The sequence below is a fragment of the Rhamphochromis sp. 'chilingali' genome (genome assembly GCF_963969265.1).
Source record: "Rhamphochromis sp. 'chilingali' genome assembly, chromosome: 1".
Taxonomy (NCBI): Eukaryota; Metazoa; Chordata; class Actinopteri; order Cichliformes; family Cichlidae; genus Rhamphochromis; species Rhamphochromis sp. 'chilingali'.
Window position 1 is genome coordinate 47,772,575 of NC_137929.1, and position 17,946 is coordinate 47,790,520.

General features: G+C 42.0%; 1 protein-coding gene across 1 annotated transcript; it reads right to left on the bottom strand.

Moving 5' to 3' along the window:
• Positions 1-9,311: 9,311 nt before the first annotated feature.
• Positions 9,312-10,745, bottom strand: LOC308408026 (lipocalin-like; the record flags this gene model as incomplete). Its single annotated transcript, XM_080900075.1, has 6 exons — positions 9,312-9,340; positions 9,431-9,532; positions 9,611-9,724; positions 9,835-9,908; positions 10,000-10,139; positions 10,650-10,745. The coding sequence occupies 6 exons, from the start codon at positions 10,743-10,745 to the stop codon at positions 9,312-9,314; spliced, it is 555 nt and encodes a 184-aa protein (XP_080756201.1).
• Between the last annotated feature and the right edge of the window lie 7,201 nt (positions 10,746-17,946).

The following is a 17,946-nucleotide window of genomic DNA, read 5'->3' on the forward strand; positions in this document are numbered from 1 at the left end:
CTTAACGCCCACTCACATCCTGGGCCATCTGACCTCAGGAATTCGCATGATAAGGTGGGGCCAGGTTTCACAATGAACACACCCGAAACTCTGGCTGATTGGGACCCACACCCAGTTTCACACCTTGGCTCAGGCGATTAGAGGATTATCAGGGGGTCCTTTTGTCCCTCTGTGGGGGGTTACTCCCACTAGGTTTATATCTGGGACTCTCCACCATTTGACCTTAGAACTGAAGAAGCTTCTCGGATGAGAGGTGAAACGTCTTCAAGCAACTTAAAGAAGTCCAGACGCTTTTCTTTGCAAGCTCCTTTGACTTCACACATAGTGTAATCACATCAGACAGGGTCTTAGGAACATCTCTCATCATCAGTTCTCTCTTTAACTCATCACAAATATTATTCAAGAGAGTACTTATCAATGCCGACTGCCCCCAGCCAGTTTCTTCGGCCAAGGTCCAGAATTCGACCGAAAAATCCGCCATACTCCGCCTCCCCTGCTTCAAATTTAACAGTCTGTGGGCAGCCGCCTCCGCTCCGGTGCCTCTTTCAAAAACACTTTTAAATTTGGTGAGGAAGTCCTCGTAAGAAATATCTGGGGCTGTTCTTAAAACAGCTTGCGCCCAGTTTAATGCCGACCCACGTAACAATTGAACCATAAAGGCAATTTTGGCCCCATCTGTCTCATATGTTCTTCGTAACTGACGGAATTGTAGGGTGATCTGAGTCAGAAATCCACCACATTTATCGAACTCACCCGAGAAAGGCTCCGGCGCTGGTAACGATCGCTCTGGAGGTTCTGTGTAAGCCGGCGTGGGGGAAACAGGCGGAGCGGCTGCAGATGGATTTGGAGCCGATAGCTGAGGAGAAACAGACGGAGGGGGTTAACACATTTAAGTATTTTCCTTAAATGTGTTAAATATATATTTTCTCATCTAAATGTCCACTGAGCTGTGAGCCAGGGGGCGGTAATGCGCCTTAACATTGGTTGCCAACCAAGAAGAAGAAGATGCTGTGAGCCAGGAGGGAGGGGGTGAGCGAGTCCTGAGTGATTCGCTTAAGCTTACGATTCAGCACAAGAGGGAGGGGGTTAGTATGAGTGAGTGATTCGTTCGCTCTATGATTCAGCACAGGAGGGAGGGGGTGAGCGAGTCCTGAGTAATTTGCTTACGCTTACGATTCAACACAGGAAGGGAGGGGGTGAGTAGCTCAAATGTGTTGTTAGCATGTTAGCAGAGCGATGCTACTGTGAACCGAGGAGCTATTTTCTTGATGTGAGCTTCTACTCAGGGTTTTTTCTTTCAGTTCAGAGCAGAAATGCTTTTGTTAAGAAACTGGCTGTTGTTCCCCCCCCCGCAATTTTAATTATAAGCTAGATATATTTCTACTAAGTGAATTAGTTTGCTAACAGAAACAGGGATGAGTCAATGAGTCAGTTGGGCTTGTGAATCATGATTCACGAGTCAGTAAAGTGATTCTCGAGTATTGAACGATTCGTTCACGAATCGAACATCACTACAGCGAGGTGCTGATCCACAGCAGATCCAGTTTGTGAATGAGTCACTGGGTAATGATGGGGATGAATGCTGAACTGAAGTCTATGAACAGCTTTCTAATGTATGAGTCTCTAGTGTCCAGATGTGTGAGGGCTGAGTGAAGGGCAGTTGAAATTGCATCATCAGTTGAGCATTTTGACCGGTATGCGAACTCAAATGGATCCAGGTTGAGGGAAAGAGATAATTTGATTTGATACACGACTAACCGTTCAAAGCGCTTCACAATGATGGAGGTGAGTGCAACCAGACGGTAGTCGTTAAAGCAGGAGGCAGATGACTTCTTTGGTACAGTAATGATGGTGGAGGCTTCAATGCATGTGGGAACGACAGCCTGACCCAAATGATGTGTTAAAGATGTCTGTGAAGACATTTGTGAGTTCCTCAGCATAGTCCGTCAGTGCTCGTCCCGGAATGTTATCAGGACCTGGAGCTTTGCGTGTATTGATTTTGGCAAGGAATCTCCACACACTGTCTGGGGATTGTGTCACCACGGTCTGTAGAGTGGGCTTGTAGTCTGTGATGGCTTGTATTCCTTGCCACTGCCTCCAAGTATCTCTACTGTTGCTGAAGCTTTGCAAAATCCTCCTGGAGTACTGCCTTTTTGTCTCTAATGCCACGTGACAGGTTTGCTCTTGCTGTTCTTAGGCTCACCTAATCCCCGGCTCAGAAGGCTACATTTCTCAATCTTAGGAGCCTTTAGACCTCACCTGTGAGCCATAGTTTCTGATTGGCTCGGACACTGGTAGTCCTGGTCTCTGTGACATCGATGCATTTTGGGATGTAGGCAAGTTTCGGTATATTCCTGAAAGTCTGTGGTGTTGTCATGTGTGACGGTCTGTTTAAAGATCTCCCAGTCTTTGGTGGAAAAGCAGTCTTGCAGTGCCTCTAAGGACCCTTCTGGCCACACATGTACCTGCTTGCAAACTGGTATAGAGACTTTGACCAGGGGCCTGTATGCTGGCATTAGCATAACAGTGATGTGATCATAGGCACCAAGGTGGGGGAGGGAGAGACCTTTGTAACACATCAGCTTTTAGATGTCCCCTATTAATGATGAAATCTCACAGTCTAAGAAGGCTAACCTGCCATTTTTCATATTTTCCCTGGTGAATTCAATGTGTTGGTCCACCGATTTAATGCGATCCATAAATTTTTGTATGTCCTGAGATTTGATTTGTTTATTTTTGGCAAGACCATCATTTTTATAGCGGCGACCCTTCCCATGAGTGATATGGGTAAAGATTTCCATCTAGCCAGGTCACCTTCTACTGTCTTTAAAAGTGGGATGTGGTTTAATTTAGTTAATTCTGAAAGTTTAGGAGAGACATTAATACCTAAATATTTTATATTTCCACATTGCAGTGGGGAAGGAGAAGAATTATGGAAGGAGCAATTAATCAGAAGGACTGTTGATTTTGACCAGTTAATTGAATAATCTGAGACACTTGAGAAAGAATTTATCAATGCAATTACCCCAGAGATATTGGTTTGTGAGTTTTGGAGAAAAAGTAACACATCATCTGCATAGAGACTGATGTTATGTTCTACATTCTTACATTTTATTCCCTTAATTGTTGTAGCCTGTCTAATTGCTGCTGCTAGTGGCTCAATAAAAATTGCAAACAGTGAAGGGGAGAGTGGGCATCCCTGTCTGGTGCCCCTCAGAAGAGAGAAGCTGGAGGATGTCTCGTCATTTGTTCTGACACAAGCTGTTGGGGAGTTATATAATATTTTTAACCAGTCTATGAAAGAGGGTCCAAAACCAAATTTGTGTAAAGTCGCAGTTAGAAATTTCCAGTTAACTCTGTCAAATGCTTTTTCTGCATCTAAAGAAAATATTATGGTTTCAAGGTTTTTACTGCATGAGTAGTCTATTAAATTAAGTAATCTACGTGTATTTGTTGATGAGTGCCTACCTTTTATGAAACCAGTTTGGTCAGGATGAATTAAAAGGGGGTTATTTTCTCCAGTCTCTTTGAGAGAGCTTTGCAGATTATTTTAAGGTCTACATTAATAAGCGATATTGGATGATAGCTTGAAGGAAATACAGGGTCTTTGCCTGGTTTTTGTAAGAGACTGATATTTGCAGAGTTCATATTTGGTGGTAGTCTACCATTTTCTTTGATTTCCTGCAACATCCTGTGAAAAACTGGTGCCAGAATCGTCCAGAATTCTTTGTAAAAATCTGTTGGAAAACCGTCTGGACCAGGAGCCTTATTATTGGGCATGCTTATCAGAGATTCCTGGAGTTCACCTGGCGTCAGTGGCCAATAATTTTGGAAGAGTTATGTTGTCGAGAAATTGATCAATTTCATTTTTAGACGGGTTTATTTGTGGTGTGTATAAAGTTTCATAGAAATCCCTAAAAATTTTGTTTATTTTTTTAGGATCATATATTGTATTCCCAGATAAATCTTTAACAGCACATATAGTTGTTTTTTCTTTATTGATTTTTAACTGGTTAGCAAGAAATTGTCCAGATTTGTTACCGTGTTCATAATTTTGCAGGCGAAGTCTTTGTACTAAGAATTTAGTCTTTTTATTAATAATTTCATTTAATTCTAGTTTTGTCTTGTGTATTTTGTTTAATATTTCTTGATCTTGGTGTGACACGTAGGCTTTTTCTAAGGATTTGATGTTTTTTCTAGTTCCTGAATTTTTTTGTTTTCTTCTTTCTTCTTATGTGATGAGAAAGAGATTATTTTACCTCTCATCATGGCTTTCCCTGCTTCCCAGAGGACAGATGCTGATGTTCCAGGAATGTCATTAAAGCCTAAATATAGAGTCCGTTCTTTTTTAAAGTATTTGATAAAGTCTTCGTCTTTGAGCAGTGATGTATTAAATCTCCAGTTTTTTCTTGGTGTAGTATTATTCATCTGTATTAGTGTTAAAGATACAGGAGCATGATCGCTGACAGCTATAGGATGAATCTCAGTGTCTGTAATGTTACTCAGCAGTGAGCTACTGACCAGAAAATAATCCAGACGAGAGTAGGAGTGATGGACATGTGAGAAGAAAGAATATTCCTTACTGTTGGGGTGAAGGGAGCGCCATGCATCGCAAAGACCAAAGTCGCTCATATACTGTTTGATTATATTAGTGGACTGCCAGTTACGCTGAGCTCCTGCTGTATTGAGCCTATCCATTTCTTCATTTAGTCCCAGGTTGAGGTCTCCCCCAAGAACAATTGTGCAATCTAGGTGTTCGGAGAGTGTACTAAAAAAACTGTGGAAGAATGAGGGGTCATCAACATTTGGACCATATATACTTACAATACCTAGCTTTTGGTTAAGTATAGATAGTTTGACGATTAGGAATCTGCCCTCTGGATCTATAACTGTATCGAGTACTGGGAAATTAATATTTTTATTTATTAGAATTGCTATTCCCCTTTGTCTAGAATTATAACAGGCTGAGAACACATTAGGAAACTCAGGTGTTTTAAGTTTATTCAAACCTGTGACAGGCATGTGGGTTTCTTGTAATAAAACAACGTTTGCCTGTAATTTTTTTAAGTTGGTTAAGTATCTTTAACCTTTTTTCCCTAGAGCCAGCTCCATGCACATTCCATGTGACAAATCTTAGCATGCCCATAGTTGTGTGTTTGTGGCTAATGATGTACGCTGTGTGTCTCGCTTAGACGGGTGAGGAAAATGGAAACACATCTTTTTTTTTTTTTTTGTAAGTAAAGAGAAGAAAATGCGCGGCAAGAAGCTCCATAGGTCTGACTATGTGTGTGCATAATAACTAATATGAGCAAATGTGTGCGTGTGTCCTATATCTGTGTGCGCTGTGTGGCTGTTGTAAATGTGTTGCCTTTAATGTGTGTGCGTGATCGTGCAGATTAAGCATGTAGAAATAGACAGTGTCGCTTGTGGATGGATAGGGAAACAGGTGATCGACATAGTGATAGAAAAGAGAAGCAAATAAACCAAAGAGCAAGGTGCGCGACAAGAGAGAGAGAGGGAAAAAGAAATAAAAACGGAAACATTCCAATTAAAGCATTGGCGGAGAGTGACGGTGACGTTATACTAAATTAGCAAACTGATATTACATAGTTAAGCAAAAGTTAATACAAGAGAGTGTGAGTGAAGAGTGAGTGAAGAGAATAGTGTAGCGGATTCTTATCTGGTGTGCGGTCAATACAGCACAGCAAATCCAGCATGTCCAAATTAACACTGTCGGATTTGATTTCAACACTATTAAAGTGTCTATATGGGTCCACACCAGAGAGTGTTAATTTAACTCTTTTTGGAGAGTTGGTACGTTAACTCTGATTTAGTGTTAAACACCAAATCTGTCTGGAGTTGATAATTTAACACTTGGTGTTAAGAGTTTATATATTAACTCTCAAAGAGTATTTTAGTTTAACTACTTAAGAGTTATCTTCTAATTCATTCTAAAAAGCGGGAATTTTACTGTTCTGAACTTCTAGAAATTTCTTTTGGAAATAAACATTTACTAAAAAGATGCAATGGTTCTTGAAAAACATTTATTCTGAACTGTGCACCACAATTTCAAAACATTTTCTGAAAGATGTAACAGTGTACATGTTCTCACTTTCATTAGAATTTTGTTTATCAAAAGGTCTGACATGGTAAATGCAAATAACAGCATTCTCATCACTTATTTCTTCAATACAATATGCATGTCCTTCATTCATCCCTTTGTGGAACTTCAACGCACTTCTGCTCTCCCCCATATTCCATCTTCACAAGCATATCCTGTGCGGAGATTGAATAAAAATTAGTTGACACTAATTAATGGCACAAATAATCCAGTAAACAATTGCAGCACAGTAAAAAAAAAAAGGAATCCTCTTTGAGCCATTACTTGTGTAAAGTATTTTCCCAAAAGACAAAGACACAGGCAACAGGTAATACTGAACTAAATGTAAAACCTCAACCTTTTTAATTTTTACCTAAACCGTGTGCACAAAACTCTGGAGGGATCTATGCTAACGTAGAACCCAGTCAGGACGTCAGCTACTGCTGTTTGCTCGTCTTTTTTTTTTTTATGGGCGATCGTTTTCAGGCTTCAAGTAGCACCATTATACCAACATTTCACATTCTAGACATTGTTTTAGGTATATTTGACCAAACATTTGACTGAAAATTCACATGCAAGCTTTTTTTTCCAAGGCTGTGGTATTTGCCTGCAAACAATACCTTTCAGCTAGCTAAAACAGAATATTATGCTATCAGCGAGCAACATGGCTAATGCCTTTCACACAGCTTTGTCTCAACTCCAAAGAGCCACAGAAGTAAAAGCTCATAATAATAATTGAAACAATCTTTGAAAAAATTACTTACCAAGCATGGCAAACAACTCAAATATGTAGAGCAAAATGTTCTGAAACGGCTTCACTTCAGCTTCGATTGGAGCCGTGCTGTGGGCGGAGTCTGTGAATTTACTCTGTAGGAGTTCAGAGTTAAGAGGTCAAGAGTTAATGTTTCCATTGTAACACCTCCAGATTTGACAGAGAAACACTAATTTTTAACACTCGATTTTAACTACTATCATTTTACACCTCAGAGTTAGATTAAAGGAATGTGACTCTGCTTAGAGTAAAATTAACTCTACTTTTGCAAGAAGACTATTAACACCAAAACATTTAACACTTTTGAATTTGCTGTGAGCCATGGAGTGGTGCCAGGGTCGCAGTAGAGCTGTCCGTCCACGTAGAGCCGGTCCACGGCGATGACAGCCCGGGAGCCTTTCTGGATAAAACTACGTCGGACTGGGAAGAGGACCCTGCGTCGTTCCAGGATCTCTCTGGGGAACTGATCGTTCACGCTGAAATCCGATCCTTTCAGCTCTCTGCCGCGACTCTTCACCTGCTCCTTCTGCTTGAAGTGGCCGAATTTGGCTACAATAGGACGTGGTCTCCCGCTTCCTGTCTTCGGAGCCCCTATGCGATGCACTCTATCGAACCCTATGTTTTTCACCGTGTCCTCTGGCAGCTTCAGGTGGATTTTAATGAAGCTTCTCACGGTCGTTTCCGGGTCCTCTCCGGCAGACTCTGGAATACCAGAAAACACCAGATTATCTCTCATGCTACGGGCTTGTAAATCTATAACGGTCTCTTTTATTTTTTTATTTTCTATGTTTAATTGGGTCACATTTTCGGTTAGAGATTTGACCGAGTCCCGTTGCGTGGCGTTTTCCGCAGCAAGTGTTTCCACCTGCCGCTGGCTGAACTCCAGGGATTCTTTGAGAGATTTAAATTCCCGGTGTAAGATCTCCACCAGGGACAGCCTCACATCAAAACTGGACAATCGCTTATCGATTGACTCCAGGATGTCGACGATATCTTTGCTGGCAGGCGATGTTGAGCCGGGGGAGTCTGCCGGGCGATATCTTTTAGATGACGGCGTCTCAGCTTTGGCTGGGGAAGACGCGCTCTGGGCCTTCTTCATTACTAAATCGATGTATTCTTGGAGAGCATCTAAACTCTCCTCGTTGTCCTCCAGGGTGTTAGAGATGATAGGACAGATGTTGTTAGTTATATGACAGTTGGTTCGTTTATTTGGCAATACTGAAGTTTAAAGAAACTTTGTTAAATTCTATGCAACCATTCGCTTTTTTTTCCGCCAAATCTCCGGCGTCTGACGTCACGTACAACATGGGTCGCTTACCTTTCCCCGTCACTTACCTCTCCTCACTTCCATTATTTTTCTAATGTAAGTGGAGTCAGAAAAACTTGTGGCAGATATGAGAAGACTCCTTGGGCATCATTTACTACTATGTGCAAAGAAATGTTTTAATGTGTGCAACAAAAACAACAAACAAATAAATAATAAATAAATTGTATTTATATAACACCTTTCTAGACAGAATCACAAAGTGCTGCACATAAGATAACAAATAATAAAAGGAAAAACAGACAATATAAAACAGGCAGAAATTGAACCAAAAACAGTTTAAAAAAGTGAGTTTTGAGTTGATTTTTTAAAAACAACGACTGAGTCCACAATTGTTAATGTATGAGGGAGAGAGTCCACCGTGTCGGGGCCACAGTGTCAAAAGCTCTGTCAGCCTTAGTTCTCATCTTAGTCTGTTTCATAGCAAGTAAGCCCTGATCAGATGACCTCAGGGACCTGCTTGGACATCGGGCTGTAGCAAATAACTGCAACATGAAAATTATTGTCAGATTTATAAAATGTGCACCAACCTGTTTTGTTCTTTCCTTGATGCATGTTAATGAATCCAAATGAGTGAAAATCAGTGTTCACCATCTGTAACCTGCACACTGTCACACACACTATTTCTCCAGACAAAGAATCATGCTTACCTTGTGGTAAGATGGGTTAATGGTGAGGATACTGTAAGAGAGCGCAGTTAAGAGAGGGAGAAGAAAGAACTAAATAATAAGCGAGGCTTGGCTTCAAATAACAAAGGTCTAAATATTGTTTTCCCTGAGACACGCTGGCTCATGTAAACTAGCAAATAAATAAAAAAGAAAAAATCATTTCAATTCAATGTTATTTATATAGCACCAAATCAAAACAGCAGTCGCCTCAAGGTGCTTTATATTGTAAGGTGATCACAGTTGTGGAGAATCGTGAAATACTCGTGTGAATTGTGTTGTTCTGGATGTTCTTCAGTTTATTTCATATAAAGGATGAATAATAAAGAAAAACAATCTAGATTTTTGCATTTTTATTGTTAAAAACTGCTCAAGATGTTGCTCAGTCACATTTCCATAACAGATGATGTCAGATCTTTATGCAGTGTCGGTGAGACGATCAACAACAGATCAGACAAAACACTCAAGCGGACACTCCTCTGTAGAAGGAAACATGGAAAGTGTGAGGTAACATCAATTTGTATTTCAGGCTGTTTTTATGTAGAACTTCAGCACCAATGTAAAAGTACCGGTTTTAGGAAGATGAACAATATTTTCAGGAAGGATGCCGGTCTGCAAGCAGAGCTGGTTGAACTTCTCCTTCACCTCAGCGCTGAGGTCCAGACTACGTCCTGTGAAACCACGTGATGTAAATCTGTTGCTGTAACTTTACTTCACAGTTTACTGAACACAGCTAAATGCAACTTTACCATATAATTTGTTTTCAACAAAGGTTTCATTCCGTCCGGTGTTGATGTAATGATTCAGGCCGTACTCATCAGGCTTCCCGTCGACCACACGCATTTCAGTCACAAACCCCGTGACTGACAAAAAGGGAAACGGCAGAAGAAAAGATGTGAAAAATACTGGATGATGATGATGGAGGATTAACCGTGGTGGTTAAACTGTTTCCTGTCTTTGTGGGCGTACTCACAGGGAATGCTGAATGTGAATTTTCCAGGCACGTCAGTCTTGGTGGCTAAAGTCTCTATTTTCCAACATGTATCGCTACGGGTGCAAAGACATAACATTAATCATCAGTGTAAATATTTTAATGCTATCCAAATGGTATTTGCTTTGTCTGTCCACTCGCACTCACAGAGGATGTGAGGACGCCACTTTCAAACTCCCATCTTCAGTTGGCTCAACCATGACGGTGCCGGACTTCATGTTGGCTTTGCGACAGACAAACCATTTGAAATTAGAGCAAACTCCAGTCAAGTACCACTTACCTGCAACCTGTGGACACACAAATGGAAAGGATTGAGAATTATACAGAAGCATAAGAGCTGCTTATTGTAACACTTTGTGCGTGTGCATGTGCGTGTGTGTGTGTGTGTGTGTGTGCACATTAATAATACACTGATGTATATTAGTTTTATTCATGCTATATCCTGAGAAAACAATTGCAAACATCAAAGTTTCCAATGCTGATGTTTTGTTGTTCACACTTTGTTTCATATTTATATAGTTTTTTTTTGTTGTTTTTTTAAGCAATGGACAAAATAAATATTATCAGGCAAAATCCAGGGTGAAACATAACCAAATAACTTAAATGGTGAAATCATTATAGAAGTACATGTTGCAAAGGTCAGCCTCCTGTATAGACTGCTAAACTGTCTGGGGGGGGGGGGGGGGGGGGGGCTGCCTGTCCTTGTTGGATAAGCTGCACCCTTTTTCCGTAAGACGGAGACATTTGTATGAAAATAGATGGGCGGTAAAATAAAAAATATTATGGATGACTCTTACCCCCTGTAAATCAAAGTCCGCCTGAGGTAGGATTTCAGAAGCAGAAACCATGAGGGAGCACAGTACCACTCCCAGAAGGGCGCAAAGTGAAGCCATAGCTGCTGAAGAGTGAAGACATGATGATCTGCTGCCTGGTGACTCTTTATATATCCAACAAGAGTGAGATTATCTCCCCACCAACAGCTGCACTTATACAAACCCCAGGTGCTGGGGTGGCTTTGAACATGTGACATTCTCTGTAAACACATGGACAGTTTCATAACCACAAAGATTATTCCTGCAGCGGCAGACTTGTATACACTGTGTGAGAGGTGAACGTCAGACAGTTCTTAGAAAATGTAGTTTCTCTTTTAAGCTTTTAACATCTCTTTTACGCCCATTTGTCTAAAAACTACTTGAAAGCCCTTCATGTCAGAGGTTTATTATCTGTGCAGGATGGAGCATCCTCAGAGAGAAAGCAGAGCTTTGTTCACACAGTTTTCTCCAAAGCTGACTGATTAGGAATCTCAAAGTTGGCTTTTCTCATAAGTAATACATGGTCTCAGTCAGGCTGGACATGATCACTCCTACAGGAAGTAAATGTACTATGATTTTATTTCACCTGTGAAATGATGAAAAACAGCAGAATAGCTCACGCTAACAAACGGGTGTTGAAATGTTTCATTTTCTGCTGTTTCATAGGTCAAAAAGGGCATTGAACCAAACTGAAGCTGAGCTGCTGCTACTGTTGTAGTGCAGCATCTGCTGTGTGCTTAATCATAGAACCTTCTGTACACAGCAGACAGAGGCTACTGGCACTGCTAGAGAGCTTTAAAAACTGGTTATTGAAGTGGATTTGATAATACTGATACACATTCTTTGCTACTGTCACAGGACAGGGATCCACCAGGGAATAGTTGTCAGGATAAAGAGCCTTCGCTTCTCTAAATATAAACTGGATACTTGTAGGAAACTTTGGGAAGCGTCTAAATTGAAGTTAGCTCAGGTACTTCTTCCATACTTGCTCTACAGAAAGCCAAAGAGTTTGGAGCTCTGCAAACATTTCCAGCACAGCTGGATGTGTTTGTAACTTTGGTCACCTCTCTATCATCCCTCAGATTCTTGTCTCTACTGCACAGCTTTGAAACCATGACAGCACTAGTGTTGCTGAGGAGAGATCCAGTTTAAACAGACCTTTATTCCTGGAGAACAAACACATGAAGTGATGCTGTTAAAGAAGAACATTTTATCACACTAATGAATCAAGCATCTGTATGTTTGTCTGTCAATCTGTCTGTCAACAGTTCCTCTGATCTACTTCAGACTTGATGGGTATTTTTTTTAGGAGCAGTCAAAGTCTATCACCCGTGTTGCTTTGTCTGCTGTAAATCTGCCTGTACAAAGGGAAACATGCATGTTTTTAGATGCAAATTCACAACATGGCTGCATTTTTTAGTCATCTTCTGTGATTATGTGTATTTTATATTTATTTACTTCTATTATGTTTTGTATATGAATCTTTACAAGTGTGTAGATACAAAGGCTTGATTAAAACAAAGGTCTCAGCTGTGCTGTTAGGGATGTACTCAGATTTGTTTCAAAATGTAATAAATCAAAGGATTTTAGGCATTTCATCCTTTTTATTGTTTGGTTATAACAGCAGGTGGATAAAAACATGCAGGTGATGAATATAATTGTGTGATATTATGAGCATTGTTAATAAAGAAAGAGCAGAGATAGTAAAGTAAAAAGGAAACAGGTCATGGAGGTGAGATTTTCAGAACACTAAAAGCTCCTCGGTGAGATGATCACCTGGACACAAGGTCAGGCAGCTGGGACTCATCTAGAGAGAGGAAAATGGAAAAGTGATCTGTGCATAACATCACTTTTGATTGCAGTTAAGATAAGATAAGATAACCTTTATTAGTCCCACACGTGGGAAATTTGTTTTGTCACAGCAGGAAGTGGACAGTGCAAAAGTTATATAGCAAAATTTGAATACAATAAGAATAAAATACTGTACACAACTGTACAGAATAGAATAAAATAAAATAAAATACTATATACAGTAGAATAAATAGAATAAAATATACAATGGGATAAAAATAGAATGGAAATACTTTATACAACTGAGTAAAAATACAACTTTGTCAGAAAAAGAGTATTGCACTTAGTGTTATTGCACATGTGTGTGTTAGATCAGTTGAAGTCTTTGTTGCGGAGTCTGACAGCAGTGGGGAGGAAAGACCTGCGAAATCTCTCCGTCCCACACCGTGGGTGCCGCAGTCTCCCACTGAAGGAGCTGCTCAGTGCTGTCACAGTCTGCTGCATCGGGTGGGAGATGTTGTCCAACAGTGATGACAGCTTAGCCACCATTCTCCTGTCACTCACCACCTCCACTGGGTCCAGAGGGCAGAACAGAGCTGGCCCTTCTGATCAGCCTGTTCAGTCTCTTCCTGTCCCCAGCAGAGATGCTGCCGCCCCAGCAGACCACACCATAAAAGATGGCTGAGGCCACCACAGAGTCATAGAAGGTCTTCAGGAGTGGGCCCTCCACTCCAAACGACCTGAGTCTCCGCAGCAGGTACAGCCTGCTCTGACCTTTCCTGTAGAGGGCATCTGAGTTATGAGTCCAGTCCAGTTTGTTGTTCAGATGAACACTAAGGTACCTGTAGCTGTCCACAGCCTCAATGTCCATACCTTGGATGTTCAGTGGTTGCAGTGGAGGATGTTTGTGCATGCGGAAGTCTACCACCAGCTCCTTGGTTTTACTGGCATTGATCTGGAGGTAGTTCAGCTGGCACCAGTCCACAAAGTCCTGAGTCAGTCCTCTGTACTCCTTGATGTCCCCATCAGTGATGAGGCCGACTATTGCAGAGTCATTAGAGAACTTCTGCAGGAAGCACTGGGTGGAGTTGTGGGAGACGTCTGCAGTGTAGATGGTGAAGAGGGATGGAGCCAGAACCGTTCCCTGTGGGGCCCCCGTACTGTAGATGACCCTGTCCGACACACAGCCCTGAGTCCTCACATACTGTGGTCGGTCGGTGAGGTAGTCCAAAATCCAGGTAGTGAGGTGGTGGTCCACTCCAGAGTTCTCCAGCTTGTCCTTCAGGACCGTGGGAAGAATAGTGTTGAAGGCACTGGAGAAATCAAAGAACATGATTCTCACAGGGGTTCCAGCGGTCTCCAGGTGAGCGAGGGAACGATGTAGGAGGTGAATGACGGCATCATCCGCTCCAATGCCAGGTTGGTAGGAAAACTGAAGTGGGTCCAGTGATGAGCTTGTTAGGCGCCGAAGCTGAGCCAGGACCAGCCGCTCCAGGGTCTTCATCAGGTGGGATGTTAGAGCCACCGGCCTGTAGCTGTCGAGGTCCTTGGGGCGTGAAGGCTTTGGCACTGGTACAACACAGGAGGTTTTCCAGAGCTGTGGGACTCTACCCAGCCTCAGGCTCAGGCTGAAGAGGTGCTCCATCATCACCCCACACAGTAGGTCTGCACAGGACCTGACCACCCTTGAGCTGATGCCATCTGGGCCCGCTGCCTTCTTGGCTTTAATCCTTTGATGTAAAAATTATTTACATCAAACTTCTTCTCTGAGATAAGAGCACCATTTCTGGGAAAGATCACAATATTTTCAGGCTGGATGCTGGTTTGCAGGGAGAACTGAATGCAATTCTCCTGCACCTCAGCGCTGAGGTCCCACCTGTGAAAACAGATGAGGTCAATCTGCTGCAGCACGTATAGCTTTACTGATCAGCAGAACAGGTTAAAAGGATTCAGCAGAGCGTAGAATCAGAGCTAAATGCCATATTACCATAGAGTTTGTTAACAACATAGCTTTCTTTCCCCTTTGTCTTGATGGAATAAATCAGGGATACTCGTCATACTTCACCTCAACCACATCACTGAGATGCCCCCAGCCTGACAAAGCAGCAGAAATGAAATGATGAAAGCAGAAACAGCAAACATACCAGATGGTTCAGTTGTGTTTTTCTCTTTGTGTGCGCTCACGCCGACTTGTGTACTGTGTTGTTATGGATGTACTTCAATCTATTTGTTAAAAAAGAGAATAAAGTAAAGTATTTTAGCTGTTTCGGTCAAGTCAAGCTTGTTTGTATTTTCTGTAAGGAAGTATTCAGGAGCAGTTCTTTTCTTGGATGTTGGTTCCCTTTGTTTCCATCCTCTGTTAAGATGTTTCAGTAATGTTGAGGTCTGGGGAGGCCAATCCATGGCTGAAGTCCTGTGATGCTGCATACTGCATTAGCACTTTGTTCATAGTGAAAAATGAAGCCACTGCCAATCAGACATTTGCATAGTGGATCAACTTCTGATGGTACTTTCCTGAATTCCATACCTATAACATGTTTGCACATACTGATGAATATGTGCAGCTGATTTTCAGTCCAGTTCCTGTGTGACAGACGCCAGTCTTTCTGCCTGTGTCCTTCCTTAAGAATAGAGCCATCCTTCCACTGAGACTGTTTCTGATGAGGCTTCATTGAGCAGTCGATGGATCCCTCAGCTCATCTAATCGTTATATTTCTAACACATGACTGTCAGAAACTGTTAATCTGCTGCAGCTCTTTAACTCTTCTACTTCTTTTTTTTATAATCTCTTAGTTTCCTCATTTTTAAGGTGGCACTGCACACCAGATCCAAAGTCAACATGCTGTTATATAATGGAGTTGAACCTGTAATGGAGTTTGATTTAAACCAATCTAAGCAATTAAGTGAATGATGATGAGCAAAGAAATGATGGCGGAGGTCGTGGATGAAGACCCGCACAGCTGTGGTTGGCTCCTCGTATATAGCAGAGTGAGGTTGTGTTTGCACATTATTATAAAACCATGTTCACTATATATTTTAGCTGCAGACAATAACATTATTTGTTTGCTGTGGTGATGTTATTCCACTTTGGTAAAATGGGAAAACGATCATTTCTTGCTGTTATTCACACATTATTCCAAGAAACTCAACACGAGCCTTGTAGTCCAACCATATAAAGACAAATAAATAGTTGTGTTTGTAACAGCTCATGAACATGAATTGTTCCACATTACTTTAAAATCATTGTAAACTAAACTGGAATGAATGAGTGTTTATATATAGTTTTGTCTCAGCTGTTTACACACAGTGTTTCAGTTCTTATCAGAGAGTCCCACCGTCTCACATGTGATGAACCTTTAGCTCTGTTGTAAGCGTGTTGTTAGACCAGGTTTCCCTCATTTAAAAAATAATCTCTCATTAGAAATGGATATGATGTCTAAGACATAGAAATGCTTATTATGATAATCTAAAGACTCACATTTGCGAATAACTCATTTTATCTTAGTTTGAGACATAAGTGCATGATTATAATCCTGTGTAGTTAGATGAGACAGAACTGATGCTTCCTCTTAATTATCCTCTTCATTTTTCCTGAGCCTCAGTAGTGGTACCTACCATGGATAGAAAAACAATGACTCATCTTAAATCTAACCAACCACAGAATCCAAATCTAAAAAACAAACAAACGGTGAAAGAAAACAGGGACTTTAACCAGAGAAGTACTCACTCAGACACTGTTGACTTAATGCTATTCCTTAACTGTCAAGGTCAAGGTCAAGGTTCTTTATTTGTCACATGCATAGTTATACAAGTATAACACACAGTGAAATGTAGCCTGACACGCTCCTCGACATGTGCAAAAAAATTGTGGGGGGGGGGGGGGGGGGGGGGGGTGTAGAGGAAAAACATTATATATATATATATATATATATATATATATATATATATATATATATATATATACATATATATATATATGTAGTATATACATTGGGTGAATGTGCAGTAGTAGCAGCAAGCAGGTGAATTCTGTACATTAATATGAATAGACATCTGACTATTTTACAGGATAGACAATATAAACATATTTAAAATTAAAGGAATTGAAATGTACATTGTGCCTTGGTTTAGTGTCTGGAAGAGTCCTGACTCAGTCAATTATAGATGATGTGAGAGGGCGGGTGTGTGTGTTTAGGGCACGGATGGCTTGGGGATAGAAGCTCCTCTTGAGTCTCTCTGTCCTTGCCCGGAAGATGCGGAACCTTCTACCAGATTGCAGAAGTTGGAACAGTTTGTTGCCAGGATGGGACGGGTCCTTCAGTATCTGCGCTGCTCTAGTCCGGCATCTCCTGGTGTAGGTGTCCTGAAGCGGGGGGAGAGCAATCCTGCAGCAGCCTTCTGCTGTACGGATCACTCTCTGGAGAGCTTTTTGGTCCTTCACACAGCTGTTCCCAAACCACGATGTCATGTTCTGTGTGAGGATGCTCTCCACAGCGCCTGTATAGAAAATCCTGAGGATCTTTGGAGAGACCCTGAACTTCCTCAGTTGTCGTAGGTGATACAGGCGCTGCCTAGCCTTTTTGGTCTGGACCTGAATGTGGGCAGCCCATGTCAGGTCTGAGGAGATGTGGACACCAAGATACTTGAAGGACTGCACCCTCTCCACTGGAGCTCCATTGATGATAATGGGCTTGTAGTCTCTGTGCTGACCCCTTCTGAAGTCCACCACCAGCTCCTTGGTCTTGCTGACGTTCAGCTGGAGGTGGTTGTCCTGGCACCATGATGCCAGATTCTTCACTTCATCCATGTAGGCCGTCTCATCGTTGTTGGAGATGGCACCCAACACCACTGTGTCGTCAGCAAACTTCACAATGGTGTTGGAGCCATGGGTGGCCACACAGTCTGAAGTGTAGAGGGAGTAGAGCAGTGGCGAGAGGACACATCCCTGAGGTGCTCCTGTTTTGATGGTGATGCTGTTGGAGAAGCACCTGCCCACCCTCACCACCTGAGTTCTGCCAGTGAGGAAGTCCAACACCCATGCACACAGACGGCTGTTAAGTCCCAGATCCCTCAGCTTTGTGAACAGTCTGCAGGGCACTATTGTGTTAAACGCTGAACTGTAATCAACAAACAGCATTCGCACATAGTTACCCTGTTTCTTGTCCACATGGCTGAGAGTGGTGTGTAGGACGTGGGCGATGGCATCCTCTGTGGATCTGTTGGATCTGTAGGCGAACTGCAGTGGATCTGTGGTGTCTGGGATGGAGGAGGAGATGATGTTCTTCAGCAGCCTCTCAAACACCTTCATTACTACCGAGGTCAGTGCAACTGGCTGGTAATCGTTCAGGGATGAGGGTTTGCTGTTCTTGGGCACAGGGATGATGGTGGATCTTTTGAAGCATGTGGGGACCACAGACTTCGCCAGGGACTCGTTGAAGATGTAAGTGAACACACCTGCTAGCTGGTCAGCACAGCAGCACAGCAGTGCAGC